Raw genomic sequence first — 21,108 nt, 5'->3', positions numbered from 1 at the left:
CCATTTTAAGCACATTAACGGCATTTACGAACATACTATCGCTCCTTTTCGAAATCCCCGAACGATAATTCATTCTAGCCCCAATGAGCTCATTTTTCAATAACGTTTAAAAGTGCTCCCACTAGGGCTAGCTGGTATGGCATTCTGTGTTCTTGTGTCATTTGTCTCTGTTCATCATATATACAGCGCATCGTTACACTTCAGAATTGGTTAATAATTCTGACTCCCCTTAATCCTCAGGTTACCCTGAAGGATGCCTGGGCAGTTTTTTCCTTCGTTCATGTGTACACTCAAGTGTTCGTATTACCTGACTGCGAGGATATCTTGCTGCTGGATTGATACCGCGTCATTACTCGTCTCATTGACGCAGTCAAGAGTTGAAGGAAAACTCGAGTGGTCGGGAACATGCATAATATCAAAAACGGACACCGACCACGAAAGTGTATGAAATCAGAAACGTTCGGCTACCGCAGGGGAGCCTTGTTCGCAATGAATATGAGGGGGAAGATGGTCCGGTTATGTTTGCCTTAAGATGTGACGTAGGCAACGTGTGTACACGTGTGTCAAGTTGCCGTCATTTAGATTATGTGCTCAGTAGTCTGGATTGTCTGAGATTCAAGAAAAAGACAAGAAGTCCAGTTCTTTTCTTCTTCCATTATCTTCGCGATATCCCAGTCTATTTCATGGCGACTTGCTTCTGTGCATTCGGCCAGAGAGTTCGATGATACTTTCTGCTTGCTTACGTCGTACATGTGCTGCTTGAGTCTTTGTTGAAAATTGCCTGTCTCGACGGTAACTTCGATCACAGCCAACGCACGGGATGCGCACACTTCATCGCAATGACGGCAATTTCTTACACGTGTACGCACGTTGCCCACGTCACATCTTAAAGCAAACATAACCAGACCGATTCCACCTTAATCTTCATTGTAAGCAAGCCTCCCGTGTGAAAGCCGAAACGCATTTGATTTTATGAACTTTCGTAATCGCTGTCCGTTTTTAAGTGTCACTCGTGTAGTCATTAAGGAAACGATTCCTGATTTCTATATGCTGATATCTCGATATGTTGCTTCATTGCTATGGGCACTTGTCTGTCTCTGTAAATACCCTTGGGCACACTCTTGCACCCTATGGCCCTCATGTCAAAACATTTTTGCTTTGTTCCATTCGTCCTTCTATGCCCTCCACAGAAATGTAAACAGCGATTGAGACATTTCCACCAATCGCTCACATTTCCGACCTTCCCATACCCCTCGGTTTTGCTTTCCTTATTTCCTCCAGCAGCTCCCCAAAATTGTTCTCTGTGCTTTGGTGTCTGAAATATCCCATAGCCATAGCCTGTCAACGTAAACATAAACTGCTTAATGTCTAGAAATGTTCACTTGACGCTCGTTGGGTCAAACAGCCGTTGTGCCAATACACGCTACACTTCATCGTCATCAGCATCAAATCTGGAAACGCTATTCATAAATCTCTATTTTGAGCTATTGATATATCTGTGCACTCAGTTAAAATATATATCCTCTATGCGTTTGCTTGGTCTCAATTGATACTGAAGTTATCCTCATATGTAATTTTTCTCCAGACAATTCTGCTCTAATTTTATGGCTTGCATTGTCATTATTCTATACATATATAGCTGATTTTACATGCCTGTATGAGCCTGCTTTAATGTTATTCGTTTTACCTTCACGAGTAGGTTTCATATCGCTTTCTCGCTATCCAAATGAAATTTGCCCCTACAGTTAACTAAATTTGTAGAGCTGCAGAGTTGCCTTTGAAAAGCTAACTGCTGTATCAAATGGTTTGATTAGCTGTATTGGAATTTCATCTAGTCCTGCTGTCGTATTCTTAATACTATTTTGTTCTCCTTTACTACAGTGAAAGCTTACCATGCTAAATATTGAGCTCCGGGGCTTCTATGCTGATGGAATTGGTCGAGTCTGGACTATATTTTTGATACAAAGTTATAAGTCACAGTGTCGCTCATGTAACGCAGTGCGTCTCCTTCCGATATTAGCGTTTTTGTCCGTTAAACTTACCAACTTTTAAATGATTCACCTAAATGGTCTGTAAAAAACGTTTATCTCGTTTGCGAATATAGTGAATCCCCTGTCTAGTCTTTCGTTATTTTTTATTTATTTTTCTTTTTTCCTTCTATAGGCTCTAGTGCCGCAGTGGGGCCACTGTGAGCGTTATATGAAAGGCCCCTCAGCGTCCGATACAGTCTCATAACCCGGACCATGGATGTATTTCAGAGGAACGTTCCTTATGCGTCTGGGCCCACTGCCGGTGGTGCTGAATATTTCTGGTTGAGGTGCCCTGAAAGTGCCAGCTTAGTTTCCAATGCTTTTCGTTTGTGGTCTCTTTCGCGAACCGCTAGCGATGTGTCCCGATTGTTTGGGTTAAATGTGACGATGGCTGAGAATATTTTGTTGGCATGCATGCTTTCTGGCGAAAGCAGAAAACACTTAATACGCATTCGCCAATTATTCAAACGTCGTGGAAAGTTTCCAAGAGATACGACAGGTCTTGCCACTTTTCCGACACCAGTTGTGTAACGTCCGTGTACTTTTGGCCTTGGTCCTCTAACTCATTAAGGTGAAAGCCTTGCATGTCTCATAAGTGAAAAAAAAAATGCGGTGCCCGGCGGCGCCGTGAAGACGAATGGTACCAAAAGTCACGGGACCAAGTAATGAAGGAAATAAGACAACTTTTAAGGGCCCGTCTTTCTTTGTTAGACACAATATTAATTAGAACTAACAGACAATAATGCCAAAGAAAGTATAGGGGTGTTATTTGCAGTAATTAGGATATAAATACGAAGAAAGTAAAGAGGACTAAAAGATAACTTGCCGCCGGCAGGGACCGAAGCTGCGACCTTCGAATAACGCGTCCGATGCTCTACCACTGAGCTACGGCGGCGGTCATCCTCCCGTCCACTTTATGGGGTATATATGTGCATTTAAACCTAAGAGTGTTAGTCAGCGCCGATCGCAACCATGGCGGTGAGTGTGGAACACTCTTGGAACACCAAGTAATGCCATATGCTGAGATCATCACGCAAAGGCGTCATCTGACGATGTCTTCAGATGACCATCTACAGATGACGGAGGGGGGAGGGGTGCAGTACAACTGACTGAGGACGTCAGAGTAATGTAATTTGTGTCTCGTAAGAACATACGCTTTCGCCTGTGTTCTCCTTAGCGTGAGTAACAAAGGGAGTGTCAATTTTTGCAAAAATGAGCTTCTATGCAATGTCACGATGCCACCTTCTAATAGCTGAAAGCTTCTTGATTATCTGTTAACATTACTGCACGATTTTTTTGCCCATAGGACATTATAAACTGTTTGTCAACAAAGCTGGCGTTTCGTTGAGCAATATTTTTCAAGAAAAATAATATCCCCAACCTGGCTGAGTCCAAAGTCGATGAGCTTGGCGTTTCCTCTGCTGTCTATCAGCACGTTCGAAGAACTGATGTCACGGTGCAGGTACCCTGCGTTGCAGAAATAAAAGAACAATCTACAAGAGCGAAATAGTTGAGGAATGAGGGCGCGTCTTCGTTAGGATGGCAGAATTTTTAGACAGCTGCATTGTTATCAAAGGACGAAATTCTGAACAGCAAGAAGGTATGCGGCTGACTCGGATTTATTTATTTATTTATTTATTTATTTATTTATTTATTTATTTATTTATTTATTTATTTACTTATTTATTTACTTCCTACAGAGCAACAAATATTATGGATCCAGACTTGCATGTAGTATCAGTAGCAGCAGGAGCAAAGCAGCATACGGCTCAAATTAGCGCCACGGCTATATTAACACTGTATTAACGTGTTTTCTTGCAAAACCAGCTGGTTTCACGACTATTATGCTTCCGCTGTTCTAATTTTTTTTATGTGATAAGGAATTTGTATTCTCACATTTATTTCGTTAAATGTGCAAGCTGCAAGTGTATTGTATTATATGACGAGTCATTTCATAACACCTTGAAGCCGAGCCATTGTAGTTCAAAAGGACGCGGGCAAATAGGACACCATAGGTGCTTTGGTGCGCCCCTCGGCACAACCTAATCACAGATTGCGTTTTACAATTTGCAGTGGTGACATCGGTTTACGAAATTATTTCTAATCTTACGCCAAATCCCGGAGTAGTCGGATTGTGTTACTGTCAGATTTTATTCAAATTAAATTAACGAGTGAAAAGCTTTTCTGGTGCCGCTGCGGTCGATCAATGGTTACGGTGCTCGGCTGCTGACGGAATACGCCGTTTTGATCCCGGCCGCGGCTGTCGCATTTCGATGGGGGCGAAATACCAGAGGGCCGTGTACTGTGCGTTGTCAGTGCAGGTTAAAGAACCCCAGGTGGTCGACATTACCCGGAGCCCTCCAGCACGGCGTCTCTCATAGCCCGAGTCGCTTTGGGAAGTTAAACACCACAAGCAAAGAAACAGACACGAAAGTTTTACAGCAGAGCTGTTATGCCTTGCGTCGTAGATTTTAACACGATCATCGTAAACCGGCACGCGCTCTTTCTTCTGCTTCGCTCCCAGAACACGTGCGCCGATTTCTCTGGCGTCGGATGCAATAACTCTGATGGGCAAGAGAACCAATACAGAGAGAGAGAGAGAAAGAAATAGAGAGAAAAAAAAGAGAAAGAGAAAGAGAGAAATTCTTAGCGAAATAAATTTCTTGGGGAGGTTCCCACAATCCCAAGGCGAGCGCCCTAACCACTTGGCAATGCAGGCACGCTAGCATAGCATATAGCATAGCCCTGTATCGTATAGGATAGCAAGAGAGAGGGAAAGGGAATTGAGGGTGAGGAGGAGGGGAGAGAATAAAGCATAGCATAGCAAGAAAGAGAGAAATAAAGTGAAAGAAAGGGAAGAAGGGAGAGAATCAAAGAAAGAGGGAGAAAGAAATAGAGACACAGAAGGAATAGAAAGAAAGAGGAAGCGAGGAATAGAAAGAGAGAGAGAAAGGAAGAAAGAGAAAGAGTGGAGAGAGAAATAAAGAAATAAAAGTAAACAGATACAAAATATTCACCGACGATTACGATACTGCCTAATGCGAATTCCGAGCGCAGCTTCGTGTTGGGGCAAGGCTAACTGTGTTTGAAGCGTCAGCTTTCTTGTGGAGTAGGACAGCACCCACTACGCTATTATTCGTCTTTCTGCGGATAAGCGAGGTACCCTGCTACACATCTGTAAGGTATTATGTGCACTCTGTTGATGCTACATGTGGCTGATGACGATGAAGAATTATGGCTGAGCACTTTGCGGTGGGTGGAAAGCAATAAACCACACACTCGTTGCGCAATTGGAGTTGTGTGATGACTGGTTGTTATTTTATTCTTCTGCCACGCTATATTATATAGGTTAACGCGATTCCGTGCCCGACATGACGCCTGTATAGGGGCTTTTTTCAAATGAGTTTCAAGCACCAGCGTGGCTCAGTGGTAGAACAACAGCCACGCAGAGGGCCCGGTTTCAAATCCTATTCAATCCTAGGTATTTTTCTCATTTTATTTTCTCATGTCTATCGGTTACACCACCGACGGCGACGGCGACGCCGCTCAACCCAGGAACGGGCGCCTAAGAGCTGCGCTCTAAAAAGAAAAAGAGCAAGCCTAGCCATATATGGTATAGAATAGCAAGGTGCGGGAAAGAAAGGTCAGAGAGTAAAAGCTTAGCCAAGCCAGGACATGCTGGTTGCCCACCCGCTCTGCTGTGACCCAGCCTTGCGCGACTTAGTGCAAGCTGTGCTCGTTTTTTTTTTTATACGAGATGTAGTGAAGAGTTCATGTTCCTTGCTTCTTATTACTGGTAATGACGCGGTAATCGTTCACCAAGTGCAAGCGTATCAATTGCAACATTATCAGCTAAGGCGTTGACACAATAAAAAGCGACTCTGGAAAGCAAACAAGCACTAGCTGCGAACCGCGCAAAGAGAAAATTCGACCCTCGTTCCCCGAAGTGAACCATTTCGCGTGAGCGTAGTTTTTTTTTATTTATGCCGTCATTGTTAATCCAATTATTCTTGCGCTGCATATAGGTCCTTCTAGCTCGCTGTTCAGCTGCAAGATAACTAGAAAGGCCTGCTCTGTCCATACAACCATAGAATTTCCTAAAATTAACTAGAGGGGACTCTGGTGCTGCGATCGTTCAGCTACACTCTAAGGCAAAATTACCCGAACGAGGAGTAACGGAGCCCAATAGCCTGCGCGATGAACGGTTAGACCGTCGTAGGAGCAAGCGGAGAGGGATGCGTGCCGTGTGCAACCCAGTTAGTCTGCAAAGGGTTGAACGGCGCGGGAGATGCAGGCCGTGTGCATGGATACGTTCCGTGTGCAAACCGTTGTCAAGGGTAAACCGTCGTCCTCCTCGCTCGGGTCAGTCTTCCAACTTGTGTTCGAGCTGGCGTGTTGCCGGTTGTGTCGCGCTCGGAGTTCGCCGATCTAGGAACTACGGCTCGCTGCCTTTGATACACACGTATGCGTGGATGAGTGTGTCGTGCTGCTTTTACGTTTCGCCACACCCACGAAGTCTGGAGCTGCTCTGGACACGTCGCGACGCCGCGCTGTATATCCCCGGCGTAGTCGCGTCACTGCGTCGCCACCGGCTGGGAATGGCGGCCGAGAAGACAGTAGGCCTATCGGATCCATGACTTCAATCTGACTCGGGGCACAAATCGGCGCTGGATTCTTTCACAAGTAAGTGATCGCTTTTTATTCTGCCGTACCTATCGCGTGCGCGAAACTGATCGCGATTATCGGTAACGGACTCGATCGTGTTGTATATCGCGCGCACGAAATGTACCGCGAGGGCCGGCTTGGGCGTGAGCTCTCCTGTGCTTTGTGACCGCCTGGATATTGGCCGCCGTTGTCGTCGCCTGCCCGGATGTTCGATTCGCCGTGGTGATGAGCTGCGAGCTCGCGATATTAGCAATATTAGGCAGAGGCCTCCCCGCTGTTTTGCGACTCGTCCAAAACGCTGTGCGGTAGCAACGAGCTCGATTGTATGCCGCGCGCTTGAAATGCACCGGCATGGGTTGTCGGGTGCTTCAGCTAGCCGACTTTAGGTGCGCTTCGGATGATTGGTCGCCATGACCTTCGGCTTCCTCGACGATCGCTCGCAAGAGGTTCGCCGCCATTCGCGGCGTCGACCCCGCTTTCGCTCGCTGTACTGGTGCTCGCTAAAGGAATTTGGTGGAAATTGGACGCCGCTATCGGCGGCTTCCCCTTCGCTCGCTCGCAAGCAGCCTGGTGGCGTTCGTGGTGTCGGCTTCGCGTTCGCGCGCTGTTCCGCTCGAGTTTCACTGGCGGCTGCGGCGGCTGACGGGCTTACTCGAGCTGTACCGCGTCGCTCGCAAAAAACTCGCCGTCTCGTTGGGGCACGGTGGTTGGCGGCGCCTCGGCGTGATGGCTGCGGCTGTCGCACTTGAAGTGTTCGTTGCGCTGTGTGGCTTGAAATGCGTCTTTGATGACGTATGACATCACGGTGAAATTATTTACATGCCATATTTTAGACGTGTGTTTTTACCTTGCACGTATTTGCCATGTACGTGCGTCTCATCCCGTCTGTGACGTGTCGCAGAATATTTGCAATATTTTTGTGCTTCGCAGGGGGGTCATTTTACGCCAGACGTAGCCCTTTCGGCGACCATATCAAATGTTCTTGAAAAAAAAAATTGCTGATTTCTTGCATCGAAAACAGCGAATTGCTAGAATATTACGGAGAAAAAAATTTTTGGTCACGTGGGAGCCTTCTGAATTTCGCAGGATGTCGTCTGAATGTGGTTTGTCAGAAAAATTATTCTGAGAGTATCTTTGCTTGCTTCAATACCAAATTTGGTTTACTGACTAAGCAAAGGTGTTTGTGTAAGGTGTTCAAAGCTCAATAATATTACTGCAATTTTTCTGCCACAAATGCGTCCAGAAAATTTGCCAAAATGTCCTTTGTTTGCATTTTTTCCTATGTAATATTGCGCTATGTATGAATATCTGAATAATAAATACTTACTCTACAAAAGGTATACTTTGCGTTAAAACTATTTTCAGAGCACTGCAGTCTTCAAATTTTGCGAGGAAAAATCGCAAACTTGAGAAAGTCATCATTTTGGTCCACATTGAGACGCAATTTACATCACGTGGTGCTCCAATTAAAAATCAACTTGATACCTCAATCGAAAGCAAATAAATTCATTTTCATTTCATTTTATTATACCCCTCAGGGCCAGAGGCAGAAATAGTTCTTCTTATACAGCACCCTATCATTACAATTTTTGTTTTAAGGAAGAAAATAATTTTTGAAATTTCCTATTGACGTCTATGGGGCACTTTAACGAGGAAGCTGCCGCGTATCCAAATGGGAAGATAGCCGTCAATGGGGAATTTCAAAAATTATTTTCTTCCTTAAAACAAAACTTGTAATGATAAAACTTGCTATATAAGAAGAACTATTTATTTGCTTTCGATTGAGGTATCAAGTTGATTTTTAATTGGAGGACCACGTGATGTAAATTGCGTCTCAATGTGGACCAAAATGATGATTTTCTCAAGTTTGCGATTTTTTCTCGCAAAATTTGAAGACTGCAGTGCTCTGAAAATAATTTTAACGCAAAATATACCTTTTGTAGAGTAAGTATTCATTATTCAGATATTCATACACAGCGCAATATTACAGAGGAAAAAAAGCAAACAAAGGACATTTTGGCAAATTTTCTGGACGCATTTGTGGCAGAAAAATTGCAGTAATATTATTGAGCTTTGAACACCTTACACAAACACCTTTGCTTAGTAAGTAAACCAAATTTGGTATTGAAGCAAGCAAAGATACTCTCAGAATAATGTTTCTGACAAACCACACTCAGACGACATCCTGCGAAATTCGGAAGGCTCCCACGGGAACAAAAAATGTTCCCCCCCCCGAAATATTCTAGCAATTCGCTGTTTTCAATGCAAGATATCAGCACGATTTTTTTTCAAGAACATTTGAGATGGTCCCAAAAACGGCTGGGACGTTTGGCATGGAATGGCCCAGGGGTGAAATTATTTGCGTGCCATGTTTTAGACGTGTTTTAGTTCACCTTGCACGTATTTGCACAGTGCGTGCGTCTTCACCCTCGCTGTCACGTGACTAAATATTTGCAATATTTTTGTGCTTTGCAGGATGCAGCCGTTGCCCACAACGAGCAGAATGCTGTGTGCCCTGGCGCGTACAACGACTGCCATCTGTCGCTTTCGTTGGAGCAGCATCACAGAAAGGACTGTACGAGATATGACAACGTGGCTGGACCTGTATTGGACATTTTGTAGTGAATTCAATGAAAGAAAGCAGAAACTTCATATGTATAGCAAAAATAAAACGTTTCATTGTCTCACTTTTGTCTTTCGTTGTCGCATTGAATGCGAAAGCAGTGACACACGCATGACTAAATATTATTTTGCGTGTTCTTTTCCGCGGCATTTGTTGCTCACCGTGGAAAGAAACACGCCAAAAAAGTATTAAGTTTTGCGGAGAGTAACTGTAGAAAATCATCCCTGGGATAAAAAGTTCATCCGAATGGAGCGTTTGAGAGGACCGACCGTTGGTCCGGCGAGGTGCAACTGCGAGGACTAACGGTTGCCCGGTAAGGTGTAAATGTGAGGACCAAATGTTAGTCCATTAAGGTGATCTGTGGGGACTAACAGTTGCCCGGTATGGTGTAAATGTGAGGACTGAATGTTAGTCCATTAAGGTGATCTGTGGGGACTAACAGTTGCCCGGTATGGTGTAAATGTGAGGACTAAATGTTAGTCCATTGTGGGGTCTAACTGTTAGACCCGGTGCCGTTAGTCCTTAAAGGGATTAATGGTTGTGGCAGCCCCATTAGTCCCCAAAAGGACGAACCACACACCCTTTTAACACCCTTTTGCCTTAGAGTGTACCATGGGAATGATGGGTAGTAGACAAATTTGCCTAGTATTCGTGCTTGCCGCTTCAAACGTACTTGTGGCTTTGTTTATTGCTGTGTTTTGGTGTTCTTTCGGGTAAAAGAATGGATCGTTGTGAACTTCGTGACCAGATTTAAATAGGTGAGCCTAAAAGGGTTAAAGTAGTGAAGTGGAACTGCTGACTTTTGCTGAACTTCGTTTTGTGACAAAGCGGATGCAGGCGACGCGCAGCCAAACGGAGCCGAAAGAACGAAGTTTAGACATATTTGTGTACTACCCATCATTTCCATGCTGGCTGAAGCATCATGCGTTGCAGCTCCCATAGACACTAGCGCCAGAGTTCCCTCTAGTAACTATTGTAGGAAACTCTATGCATACAACTTCGCTGCCATGAAGTACCGACTGTTCTTTTCAAGTGCCGTTACAGAGCTCCGAGCGCCGAGTCATGTCGGGCGCTGATGCCATCCGCTCCGCTCCGCGCCATCTGTGCGAGAGCTGTGCCGATGACGTCATCCGCAGAGCAAGCTCGCTTATTCTCTTCTAGGGTGCCTGTAGTGTATACCGTACCACGGAATAAGGAATAACATCCCGTTTTCTCCGTGTCGTCCCTCTCCGCGCCGCACATGTGGGGGCCCCTACGTATTTTGGAATGACCAATATAGTATTCCGTATTCTATAGTACGGTATAGGCCCGGGGGTCATCCATCATCCGCTGTGACAGCTGCGCCGCTGACCTCATTCTTGGCGCTATGCCAACTTTTATCGCTGAGCTTCATACACCGGCATTGCGAATCTTAACACGTGGGGGCATATACGCTCACGCGTAACACGTGAGGAGCCCAGTGAAGCGCGTTATGGTTAGCGCACGCTTGAACCTCCATGACGTTGCAATGCTTTGTGACGTTGCAATTGTCGCCCTCCCGTTCTAAGCACAAAGCTAGAAAAGGAATTCATACGGATATCTCAGAGAGACCGCTTCTTTAGTTGATGAACGGTTCGTCCTGGTTCGGGATTCAAGACCTGGACTAAGGTTTTCCCGGGGTTCAGTGTCTCTTTGCCCATATTCAGTGTCCCTGTGCTTCGAGTTGCCCTCTCGCTGCGACCTGTTGCCTCCTGATTAGCTCCTTTGGTAGAGCTACTGGCCTGGAAAAGCGTTGGTACCGTGTTCGAACCTTGGACCAGGTCGAATTTTACGTCAAATACAGAAGCAATCTTTCTGAGAAGTCCGCATTGATTTTCTTTGTGGCTTCGTGCTGCGAACAAATGAGTGGATTACGATTTCCGCCTTTCATGGACCTTTCTCAACCTCGCCGGTTTTCACAGATCTAGTTGGTCAATTGCACAGAATGCTTATCTTTATGCTCATTCGCCGCGCAGTTCACAATTTTAATGTGGTGCCGTTTATTTTTTACTAGATAGTTTCAAGCTATGCCGAAATCCAAAAAAAAAAAAAAAAATCTGCGGTTAATGTAGCGCTAATGTAGCTGTTGTGCAGATTTTGATGTAGTTCTAAATCCCGCGCTAATGCCGTTCTTGTGTAGGCGCTGGTGTAGTTCTAAATCCTGCGCTTAACAGCTCCACTACCGTGAAACCTGAGGAAGTGCGTAGCACGGGCAACCCAGCAATCCCCTTGACAATCGTGCGCTTGCCGAGGCGGTGGCACCATCTCTTGCGCGGCGCGGGTATCAGCCGGATAATTCAGACGCGCTTCTCACGATTTTAGGTAAATTATTGAGATTAATTCTTTGTTATTTCTGTAGTTTATACTATTTTAGACCTTGTTTATTTTGCACTGGTTTTGAGCATTTTTAGCCTTGTTTTAGGCCTGCATTGACTGTATTGACCATTGCGCGCGACCACGCGACGTGAGACGGTGGACGACAAGCCGTGCCCTTAAAGCGCTACGCACTTGAAAGCAGTTCATGCGAATGCACACTGTGAGATGTCGACGCATTGAGGTCACGAGGGCGATGTTTTACATTTGCGGAAGCGATAGCAAGCATCAGCGAATGGTGAGCAAAAGTGAATGCAAAGATAAGTACGACGCGAAAGACTGCGGTAAGGTGGTTGACTTATTACTCCCCCTTTCATTCCAGATGTTGTGGTCAAACAGAAACTGGCGCATGGACTTTTCCTCACACGTGCTGCGCGATGTTACGCGCGCACCAGTCTCCCGAACGACTATACTTGGCGCTGGCACGATAAAAGTATACAATGCGATCGGGGCCTCATGGCTAGAGTCGGGCTCTTGTGCCTGGGAGATCAAAAGTTCAGTTTCAACATCGGGCTGTCGGTGACGGAGCTGTGGAGCAGAAGCAGCCGCGGTTAGCAAAGTATGGAAGGGTTTTTAATTCGCTGCATGGCGACCTACTAACGCCGACAACAGACCGTCTGCCTTCCAACACATTCATAATATTAAAACTTCGATAACGTGTCCAATCGAAAATGTTTTAAGATGTGTGCGACATCATTTAAGTGCTTTTATGAACGCTTTCGTTTTTGTCTTAGTTTACGCACTTGCGCCCCAGGCACCTGAAGGAGATACAGCATAGAACTGCACTTTCAGCGTGCCTGCTAGATGGCAGTACAAGAAAGGGTGCTTGCCTTTTTCGTGCACGTGCTGGATGGCTAGGGCAACCTGAGCCGACAGCAGGCGCGCCGTCTCCTCCTTGAAGGGGCCCTTCTTGCGCACCAGGTCGCGGATAGAGCCCTCGGGTAGGTACTCCATCACGAAGCACCAGCTGCGACAGCCAACGCGCACCTCTCAACAAAAACAGCGTACACCAACAAGAAACATGAAAGGAGCACCATACGCCAGCCGTCGAAATGAGCTCGTTACTTTAGCCGTGTACTTAAACTTCTATTCATACCACTACTGCACATCTATGTACGGAAAATCCGGAGACGAGAGAATGCTGCACGATAACACTATTTACTCACTAAGCAAGCGGAGGACAAGTATTGAAATGAAAGGGGGGAGGGGGGGGGGAGAGGTTGCTGCAGGGTTATCAGGGTACATCTGCCACTGACGGCAATAAAAGGCTGATTAAACATGAAAACCAGCAGTTGTGAGCGCTTCCTAGCGTTTCGGAAATTACGAGCAACTCTGATAATAGGACGAGCGATCAATATCGCATGATTGATAAAAAGAAGCTTCTGCCACGATGCCGCCTATTGAGCCTCTAAAAATTAAGGCAACCGTTGCCATGAAGCCATTATCTTTTACAGTAAGAAAAATATTTTTTTAAAGAATGTTCTGCGCATCAAGACGAAACCAAGGCCTCGCCCGCGTGCTACCAGCTAGCACACGTGTACTGGCGACAAAGCACGACTCAGGAAAGCACACATCGCTAACCCATCTAATCGAGATCACGTGTATTACGCGTTTCGCAGTTGAGGAATTTAATCTCATCCTGGTGTTAGGTGGAATCCACTGGTTACACAAGGCTCAATGGCAGTGGACTGGGCGCATGTGTCCCCCAACAGCAGCGGGCATTATGCGGTCGAGCCGAAACATGAGCAGCCGAGGGTCCACTCTTGTTACAACGCATGATAAACGACCTCTAGTGGCCTAAATAAATCCGAAACTCTCGCATACGGAGGGGCGCGCGATGCCGCAAGCCCAGTGGAGGGATCTTCGCTGTCGCACTTTCCGTGCATTATTTTACTTTTTTTTGTTTCGAGTATTTATATCGCTTCTCCAACCTTCAAAGCGGCTCGTGCACGATGGAAGTCACATATGTCAATGCACAGACTGCCGGCTAGTCATTTGCATTTATATCAAACTGCCATGAGGTGTGAGTTTGTAGTGCATGCCTTGCGAAGAAAGGAAAAAGCCTTGTATTTCCGGAGCGCTGACGCTACGAATCACTGCCTCCGTGACATTGTATGAACTAAGTTAGCCTGACTTCTTTAACCGTCAAATAACTTCTTTCACTAACCGCATCATCAAAGCAACCCGGAAATGCAGGCGATAGACCGCAATGCTACAGCTTCTCTTGCACATCGGGTTAACTATGCGCACTGCATGCTAACGTGCACGCAAGGCCAACGCACGGCATTCTGCAATCGAAAATTTTACCTACATGCAACTGGTGAAATTATTGTATATATCATATTTACATAACCGTGCGTATCATGACTGCTGGGAGTGGCCCTCTATGCGACATGTCAACAGGTCTGCAACATGTTTAAGACAAACAAACAATGATCACAGTCACAAAGACGTCCAGCAAAAAAGTGATTACGTAAGTGAATGAACCTCGCCTTGGTAGAACCGATTTTTTTTTTCCTTTTAAGGTATAAACGATGAATAAGTTGGGACTGCGGTAGGAGGCGGTTACTAGAAGTAAGAACTGTGGCGAATCGTTTTCCTTGTATGTAGCGCCAAAACCCTAGCGCCATGACGTCATCGTGACGTAACGAATGTCTGTGTATTTTGCCGTAATGGGGCTGTTGTGGTTCCCCAAAAGTCTAAGCCTATGACACCTTCAGAATGCAACATAGTCCATCTTGACTATAGTCGATTACAACCTAAGGATAAGTACAAGCTCCGTCCCGTGAATTGCGGCGCGCCTGCCATTCATCTGTGCAAGAGAGTGGTGTTACGTTGTTTCCGGTCTGACCGTAAGTACTTTTTATCTACTAATGTAAACACTAGGCGTATTACGAATTAAAAGGTCGACGTCGTTGCTTAAAATATTACTTTTAGCTGAGCAGTGATGTGGATATTTCTCAGGAAGCTCAAGTTTTAGAACAAAAACCAAAGGCACGAACACGTGTCTGAAAAGGAAGCTCTCCTACAAGGCTCTCTCCAAAAGCGCTAGGACGTCACCGAAATGAGCGAATGTAGTTGGACAGGGTATCCGTGCAAATTTTCTCTGGGAGGGACAGGGACACTTATGGGCGAGCTTACATTTATTCTTACGTTGTCCCCGACTATAATTAAAAATTAAACAGACTGCATCAAAATCTATGACGTCCTGTTGAGCTTGCGTGGGAATCTTTTTTTTTTTTTTTTTTAGCTTACCAATCTGCTTCCCACGGTAGGAGCGATTTCTCTCGTTTTGTAGGAGAGCGGTTTACTAGAACAGCCTAATTTTCTCTTTGGTGCCCATTGAAATAGTGTCTTTCGATTACGGCCGGGTTTGTTGCTTACTTGCTTAGTTGTTTATTTGTTTTTCGTCATACCCTAGACATGACGTGATATTTCTAACAAATAAAGCAGCAGTGAAAAGCAAGCACCACCTGTCAGTCACGTTGTTCTTCTGTGCCCAGATTGATCTTACAGTCTGTTTCGGAACACGAGAGCCAACATTGTGGGACTTTCCTTGCGGTAGGGAAAGAAACTCGCACGCGTTGTTTTTAAGAGGGGCCTTGCAATAGTTCTCGCCTCTTGCGATGTGGCAGCGTCAAGACTCATATAGGCTTACCCTTTAGCTGTTTCGAAGTAAGCCCGAAATGTGACCACGTAAGGATGGTCCGTGACGGCCTCCCAGACAGATTTTTCTACTTCGACGCGTTTTCGCTCCTGTGAAAGAAACCAGAGTGAAGAAGTAGTTACCCGCTGAGCAGCGTTATAAAGCGTCCCTCTGACGAACACTTCTCTGCGACGGTTGCGCACGCGCGCAGGGATCTTCGAGAGACACCACAAAGGGTTCACCTTTTCTGGGTTCTGGTTCTTCTTTCGAATGTACTTGAGCGCTGCCAGCTGTCTGTTGACGCGGTGGCGCACCAAGTAGACTATGCCGAAGCTGCCCCTACCGAGCACGTTGAGCGTGACAAGCGAATCGAGGTTCCAGCTGACCGTTTCCTTGGGGTTGATCCAAATGTCGGTGACCACTTTCTTGGACGCGCTCTGGGAGCGAAAGACGGACCTTTGTGGTAGCCAGCCACCAAAAGCGCAAGTGCCGCACTACCACTCACTGGATCGTCTGTAGTTGCCGAGTACTTACAGAATCTAAAGACGAAGTGGACAGACCCGTCGGGGTTTTGCTCAATGCATAATCCTCATCAGTTTGAACCCGGGAAAACTGGAAAAGCGAGAGCGTTGCAGCTCAGCGAACTACAGACGATGCCAGGTTGTGGTTTCATGGAATTACTCTGTTCAACGTACCGCTGCGCTGGTGCCTGCCTGGTCGATGAGCGACTCAGCCTTCTTATCGGCCCCGTCCACCCCCTGTTTCTGCTGGTCGAGGTCTTTCTTCTTGAGTTCGGCCTTGGAGTCGTGCGAGCGAGACTTGGCTCGCGTCGCCTTGGGCTCGGCCTCCGCGCCACCCTGCTCGTGATCATCGTCTTCCTGCGGCCGCTTTTTCTTCTTCTTCTTGGCCGCTTTGGAGCAGCTGGGCTGCTGCTCCTCAGGCTCAGCAAGACCGGCGTCGGGCGGCAAAGGACTCATCATCTCAGAGGACTTCCTGCGGCCCTGCACCAGCTCCTTGTAGGCCGCGTTCCGGGAGGCCATAAGGCGACCAACTACTCCTCGCCGCTGCAGCCCAGCTGTCCGAACAGGCGGTGTTGTCTAATTTTGCCTGCACAGCGCCGCGTCCCAAACGTTACAGAAGATCTCTCCCTGCAAAACTTGTGGGCAAGCCTCACAACGGATTGTTAGCTTCTCTCTATGGCGCTTTTGAATTACCCTACTCTTCAAGATCATTGATGAAAATTTTGTGTGACTGTACTCGGTTCGTTGAAAACTTTTTTCATAACCATGTTGCGTCTACATGTTGGGCCCTTGACGGGGGTTAGGCGCCCTTCGGTCTAAGTTCATGAAGTCTTCTTGCAATACTACGTGCAACGAGTACGAATTCGGACAACAAGACAGGTAATGCGCAGTACGGTCTGGAAGTACGAAGCGCAAGAAGAAATCATGAACAACCACCGACTAGACGAATTCATCGCTCTCACAAACATCTGTCTAAGCCTGACAAAGGTATTTTTTTTTACCGCGTATTTTTTTTTTCCACGAAGACTTAGAAATTGCCTTCTGCCGAGCTAGATGTTTACCGGTGTCGTATGGGTAAGTAAATCGTCGTGTACGTAACCGCATATTACTAAGTCCAAGGAATATTTTCTAGCGCTTAATATTTCATTATGCTTCTACTCTTCACCTCTGGAGCTTCGAGAATAATATGGAGTTTAACAGCAGCTGTTCTTAAGCCCAACTCTCACAATGAACGGACTCACCGGTGTCGTCCGCGGACCAGAAGTCACGCGACTCTGACACCCAACCACGCCCCACGCGGCGTAGACTAGCTCCGCCTTCCATATGCCGCTATATCGCATGCACTCAATGGCTGCGTCAGTCCGTCCGGTGGGTAGAACAGGACGTGTGCGTCGTACTGAGTGCACTTCAGACAAGGACTCCACGTCGCACAGAAATTAGCTCAGCAAATGCGTTGACAACCACCGCACAGTCACGTTCACGTTCCAGGGCCTGCATTTTGCAGCGATGCCTTTTTTCGATACTAATGTCTTTCTGTGCTTTTTGAGCTTGGTAAATTGTCAGAGCGACGGTGCCCGTACGTTATTAACGAGATCAGTCGTCCGTGAGTGGTGAATAGTAACACTAGCACAGAATCGAGCATAACGCCTCGCTACAAAAATACCGGCCCGACAGGGAGTAGCGGGAACAAATAAAAAAGAAAAACTAAACGGAATCATCTTCTTGCTGCTTTCTTTTTCGAAGATGTACTACCTGTCTCAGGATTTAGCAATTGCTAATGGCCTTAATTAAACAGCTTCAATTGAGCAACTGAAGCCCATACCTGTTATTACTGAAGCTTTAATAATTATCAAACAAAACAATGCGATTTCTCGTGCTAGTTATAGCCAAGTAAGCTATTTGAAGCAACAAAATTTTGCTATCACTAGAACTTCTAAGAAATCTGTTTAAAGCAAGTAAATAAACCTGTGGTACCGTGCCCTTACAGGATTCATTCCCCCCAACACCACGTACTCGCGATGACTACTTTTTGCAGCGGGGCGTGAAATTCCAACTCGCCGACATGTCGTGAGGCCAATTTCGAAAAAGGTAATTATATACGTACTACGGTAGTAGTATACTTCATATATTTCTACGGTGACAGATGTGTTTTATTCATGTTTGGTGCGCAGCAGGAGCAGAGTAGGTGAACAGATCGGTGTGCTGTCGACACAGGCTCCGGTCTATTCCCCGGCAGGTGCCCATAGCGTTCAATGTTGTCATCAACGCGAATTAACGAAGCTTTCATGGCACTGAACTCGATTTAACGAAATTTTTCTGGAAATAAATGAGCGAAAATGCAGTGATGTCTTTGCAATCTTTGCACAGACGGCTTTCCTTCGTACGTGCGCTGCAACGCTATGGCTTTAAAACATCTAGCCACCCTAGTCGCGGCATTAATTTTATTTTGCCGAGGCTGCACGCAGCAGTCAGTAGCGCTTTTGTATATCAAATGGTGCTGGGCGGTAGTGGTTTGTCGTCCCTGCAAATACTTTCACAGGAACACGGTGGTTGCTTTCGTTATTTAATGGTTTATGCGACAGATAGCACTGATCGTCTCCTTGAAACCTTCTTGCTCTGCCTGCTCGCACATTAGTTACATTAGTTCTCCCTGTCGTTCAATATCGGCAGCTTGTCGTAGCTCCACGTGACATTCTACATCGCCTGTATCGCTAGGACATGGGAGGAATTCATGCTCGGGCTACCCTCGCGGACTTTTTACACGTGCGGGCGTGTATTTGTGGCAAATAAAACGCCGCGGTAGCTGTAGGGTGACGATACGTGACAACTTTAGAACTCGAAGGACCGAAAAATCCCTTTCTAGGTTTTTCGAATTTCCCAATTTAACGAAATAATTCGAGCGCCCTCGTCACTTCGTCTATTCCATTCCCACGATTTGGGGGACATCTGTACGTGGCGCCACCTCTGGCGACAGCAACGGCGTCCTGCCATACCTGAATGGTAAATAGGCGGGAAAAAATCGCATCTGACGAAAGAAACGAGTTACCATAAAGGACTCCCGGTTATACGTAGCAGAGACCCACTGGAACATTTTGGTAAAATTGCAGTATCGCACTACAAAGCGTGTAGCTTCCCGGGGGTGATATCCTGGACCCTGTCAAATTCCGCCATCTTGTCAAATTTCGTAATGGCGGCATTTTAAGCCAATCGGAGAGGCCGTAGCAGCCCTCCGGGCCTATAAGACTTGGCCAATTGCGGAATTCGACAACATGGCGGAATTGGACAATGTCCAGAATAGGGGGCAGGACACTTGAACACCGCCCATTAGAAATACATGGGGCCCCATTGTAAAATATTAAACACTCTGGGAAGCCACACGGTTTTTAGTGCGACACTAATTTTACCAGAATGTTCGAATAAGTATCTGCTGTATAGAACCGGGAGTCCTTTTTGGTAACTAGCTTTTTTCGTCAGATGTGATTTTTTTCGCCTATTTCCCATTCAGTTACGGCAGGCCACGGCTCTCACCGACGAGAGATGGCACAACCTGCACATGTCCCCAAATCCTGGTCATGCGAGCTTCAACTGTATATCGCCAAGAAGACGAACCAAGTATTTACTCTTTCATACCATCGCGCAGTAAAGATTTCCCGTCAATGTGGCACACATCATCCTACGTGAATGGGCCATGTGTCGCTAGCTTTTTCTCCTTTGTCGATATGCCCAGAGAAAATACCAGCAGCCCATATCGCTTCCCGGAAATGATTAAATGATTTACAGTGGCTTCGAATTGCGCTTTGCCGAGCCTTGGCCATAAAGGTACGGCCACACTAAAAAACGCGCACGGTGCTCCGTGAAATCTGTCGTGGCCTCACAAAGGAATATCGCTGATCTTGACCGCAGCAATGAGTGATAGCCCCTATCGTGAGTGAAGACGAAACTGTCGGGTAAGTGCCGATACGGCGGAGACGTCGGTTACAACACCTGCGCGTTTCGCCGCGAGTGGCTTCCATGAGCGCTTTACCGCTATATTATCTAGGGCTGCAAGTAGCGTAAATGGCACAGTGGCGCTCCTCAGGAGAAGGGTTGGAAAAAATGCGCAGGTGCTCCTTCGCAAGCGTAAAGGGTCGAAACAGCTACAAGACTGGCCCATCATATCACACAACGTCGGAAATTCCTCGCATTCTCCGAAGTCCGTTAATATCACCCCGTGTGATGCGATCCGAGATTGCCGGGCACGCAGACACATAATGCGAACCTGGCTGATAAGCGATCATGCGCGAAAAGACAGTCCAGGTAACCTCGAAAGCGGATGCGAGCCGAGCAGCCCAGCGTTCCTTTCCCTAGGACCATCTCGACCACAGTGAAGACTCCCGAACGCAAGCGCCGATCGCGATCGGACGCCGCGTTTTCGTCGACGCGCTTACCTTCGCGTCGGATTCGGATTTAGGCCATAGGAACAGGCGGCGGGTCCGGGGCCTCACGGCAGCGACAGGGCTGGCTGCGGAGCCCCGAGGTGGCAGTTGCTCCGATGGTGGTCACCCGCTCTTAGAGCGCGGGGCACGTGCAGCCCGCGATTGGACGTAAGACCGCTAGGTGGCCCAGGCTGACCTTCGATGAGCTGCACCTCTTCTTCTTCGATATTGTGTACGGACTGAGTCATAATTGTCTATTCTACGACACAACAGCCTCTTACTGGTCGTCACAAGGCAAACACAGTGCACACTTCAGGAAGACTGACGCACGAGACACAGGTGCGGACTAACAACTCAAGTTTTATTGTTCGTACACCGCGGTAAATATACAGTAGGTATCAGCAAGGAAAGGAACAACCAAATGAGCAAACCCTGATACACACAGATTCCAAGCACTTATAGGGAAGGAACCATGATTATGCAGCCCCCGATAGGAAAATTAACTCTTTATCTATAAGGGCTATGGAAGGGGCACTGACGCTGCGGCCTTAGGTTCGCGAGTTTTAACATCGGAGCTGCTTAAGCTTGGCAAAACTCCGGGTGGCGTCACGCACAAAGCTGGGCGGGTATGCGCCACAGAAAGCGGGTATGTCCCATGCATGCTCCTAGCATAGCACGGTAGAGTAGAGTATAGCGAAGGGGTGGGAAGCTGAAGTGAAGGAAGTGAAAAAAGGAAAGGAGGAGGGGAGAAGGTAAAGCATCGCATAGCCTTGTATAGTATAGTTTAGCAAGGCGGTGGGAAAGGAAAGTGAGGGTG

The 21,108-nt window shown here is 46.8% G+C and overlaps 1 protein-coding gene across 1 annotated transcript in view; it reads right to left on the bottom strand.

The window, feature by feature from the left end:
- The window catches only part of LOC119379337 (protein kinase C iota type-like), a 42,594-nt gene extending 22,164 nt beyond the window's left edge, over positions 1-20,430 (bottom strand). The window contains exons 1-6 of the mRNA XM_037648615.2: positions 20,304-20,430; positions 16,051-16,462; positions 15,598-15,792; positions 15,368-15,465; positions 12,540-12,676; positions 3,412-3,497 (exon numbers count right to left, since the gene is read on the bottom strand). Coding sequence (XP_037504543.1) covers positions 3,412-3,497; positions 12,540-12,676; positions 15,368-15,465; positions 15,598-15,792; positions 16,051-16,395 — 861 coding nt within the window. The 5' untranslated portion in view covers positions 16,396-16,462; positions 20,304-20,430. The remainder of the gene's footprint in view (positions 1-3,411; positions 3,498-12,539; positions 12,677-15,367; positions 15,466-15,597; positions 15,793-16,050; positions 16,463-20,303) is intronic.
- Positions 20,431-21,108: the final 678 nt, after the last annotated feature.

The sequence above is a fragment of the Rhipicephalus sanguineus genome, chromosome 1, assembly GCF_013339695.2.
Source record: "Rhipicephalus sanguineus isolate Rsan-2018 chromosome 1, BIME_Rsan_1.4, whole genome shotgun sequence".
Lineage (NCBI taxonomy): Eukaryota > Metazoa > Arthropoda > Arachnida > Ixodida > Ixodidae > Rhipicephalus > Rhipicephalus sanguineus.
This window is presented reverse-complemented; position numbering and strand designations above follow the sequence as displayed.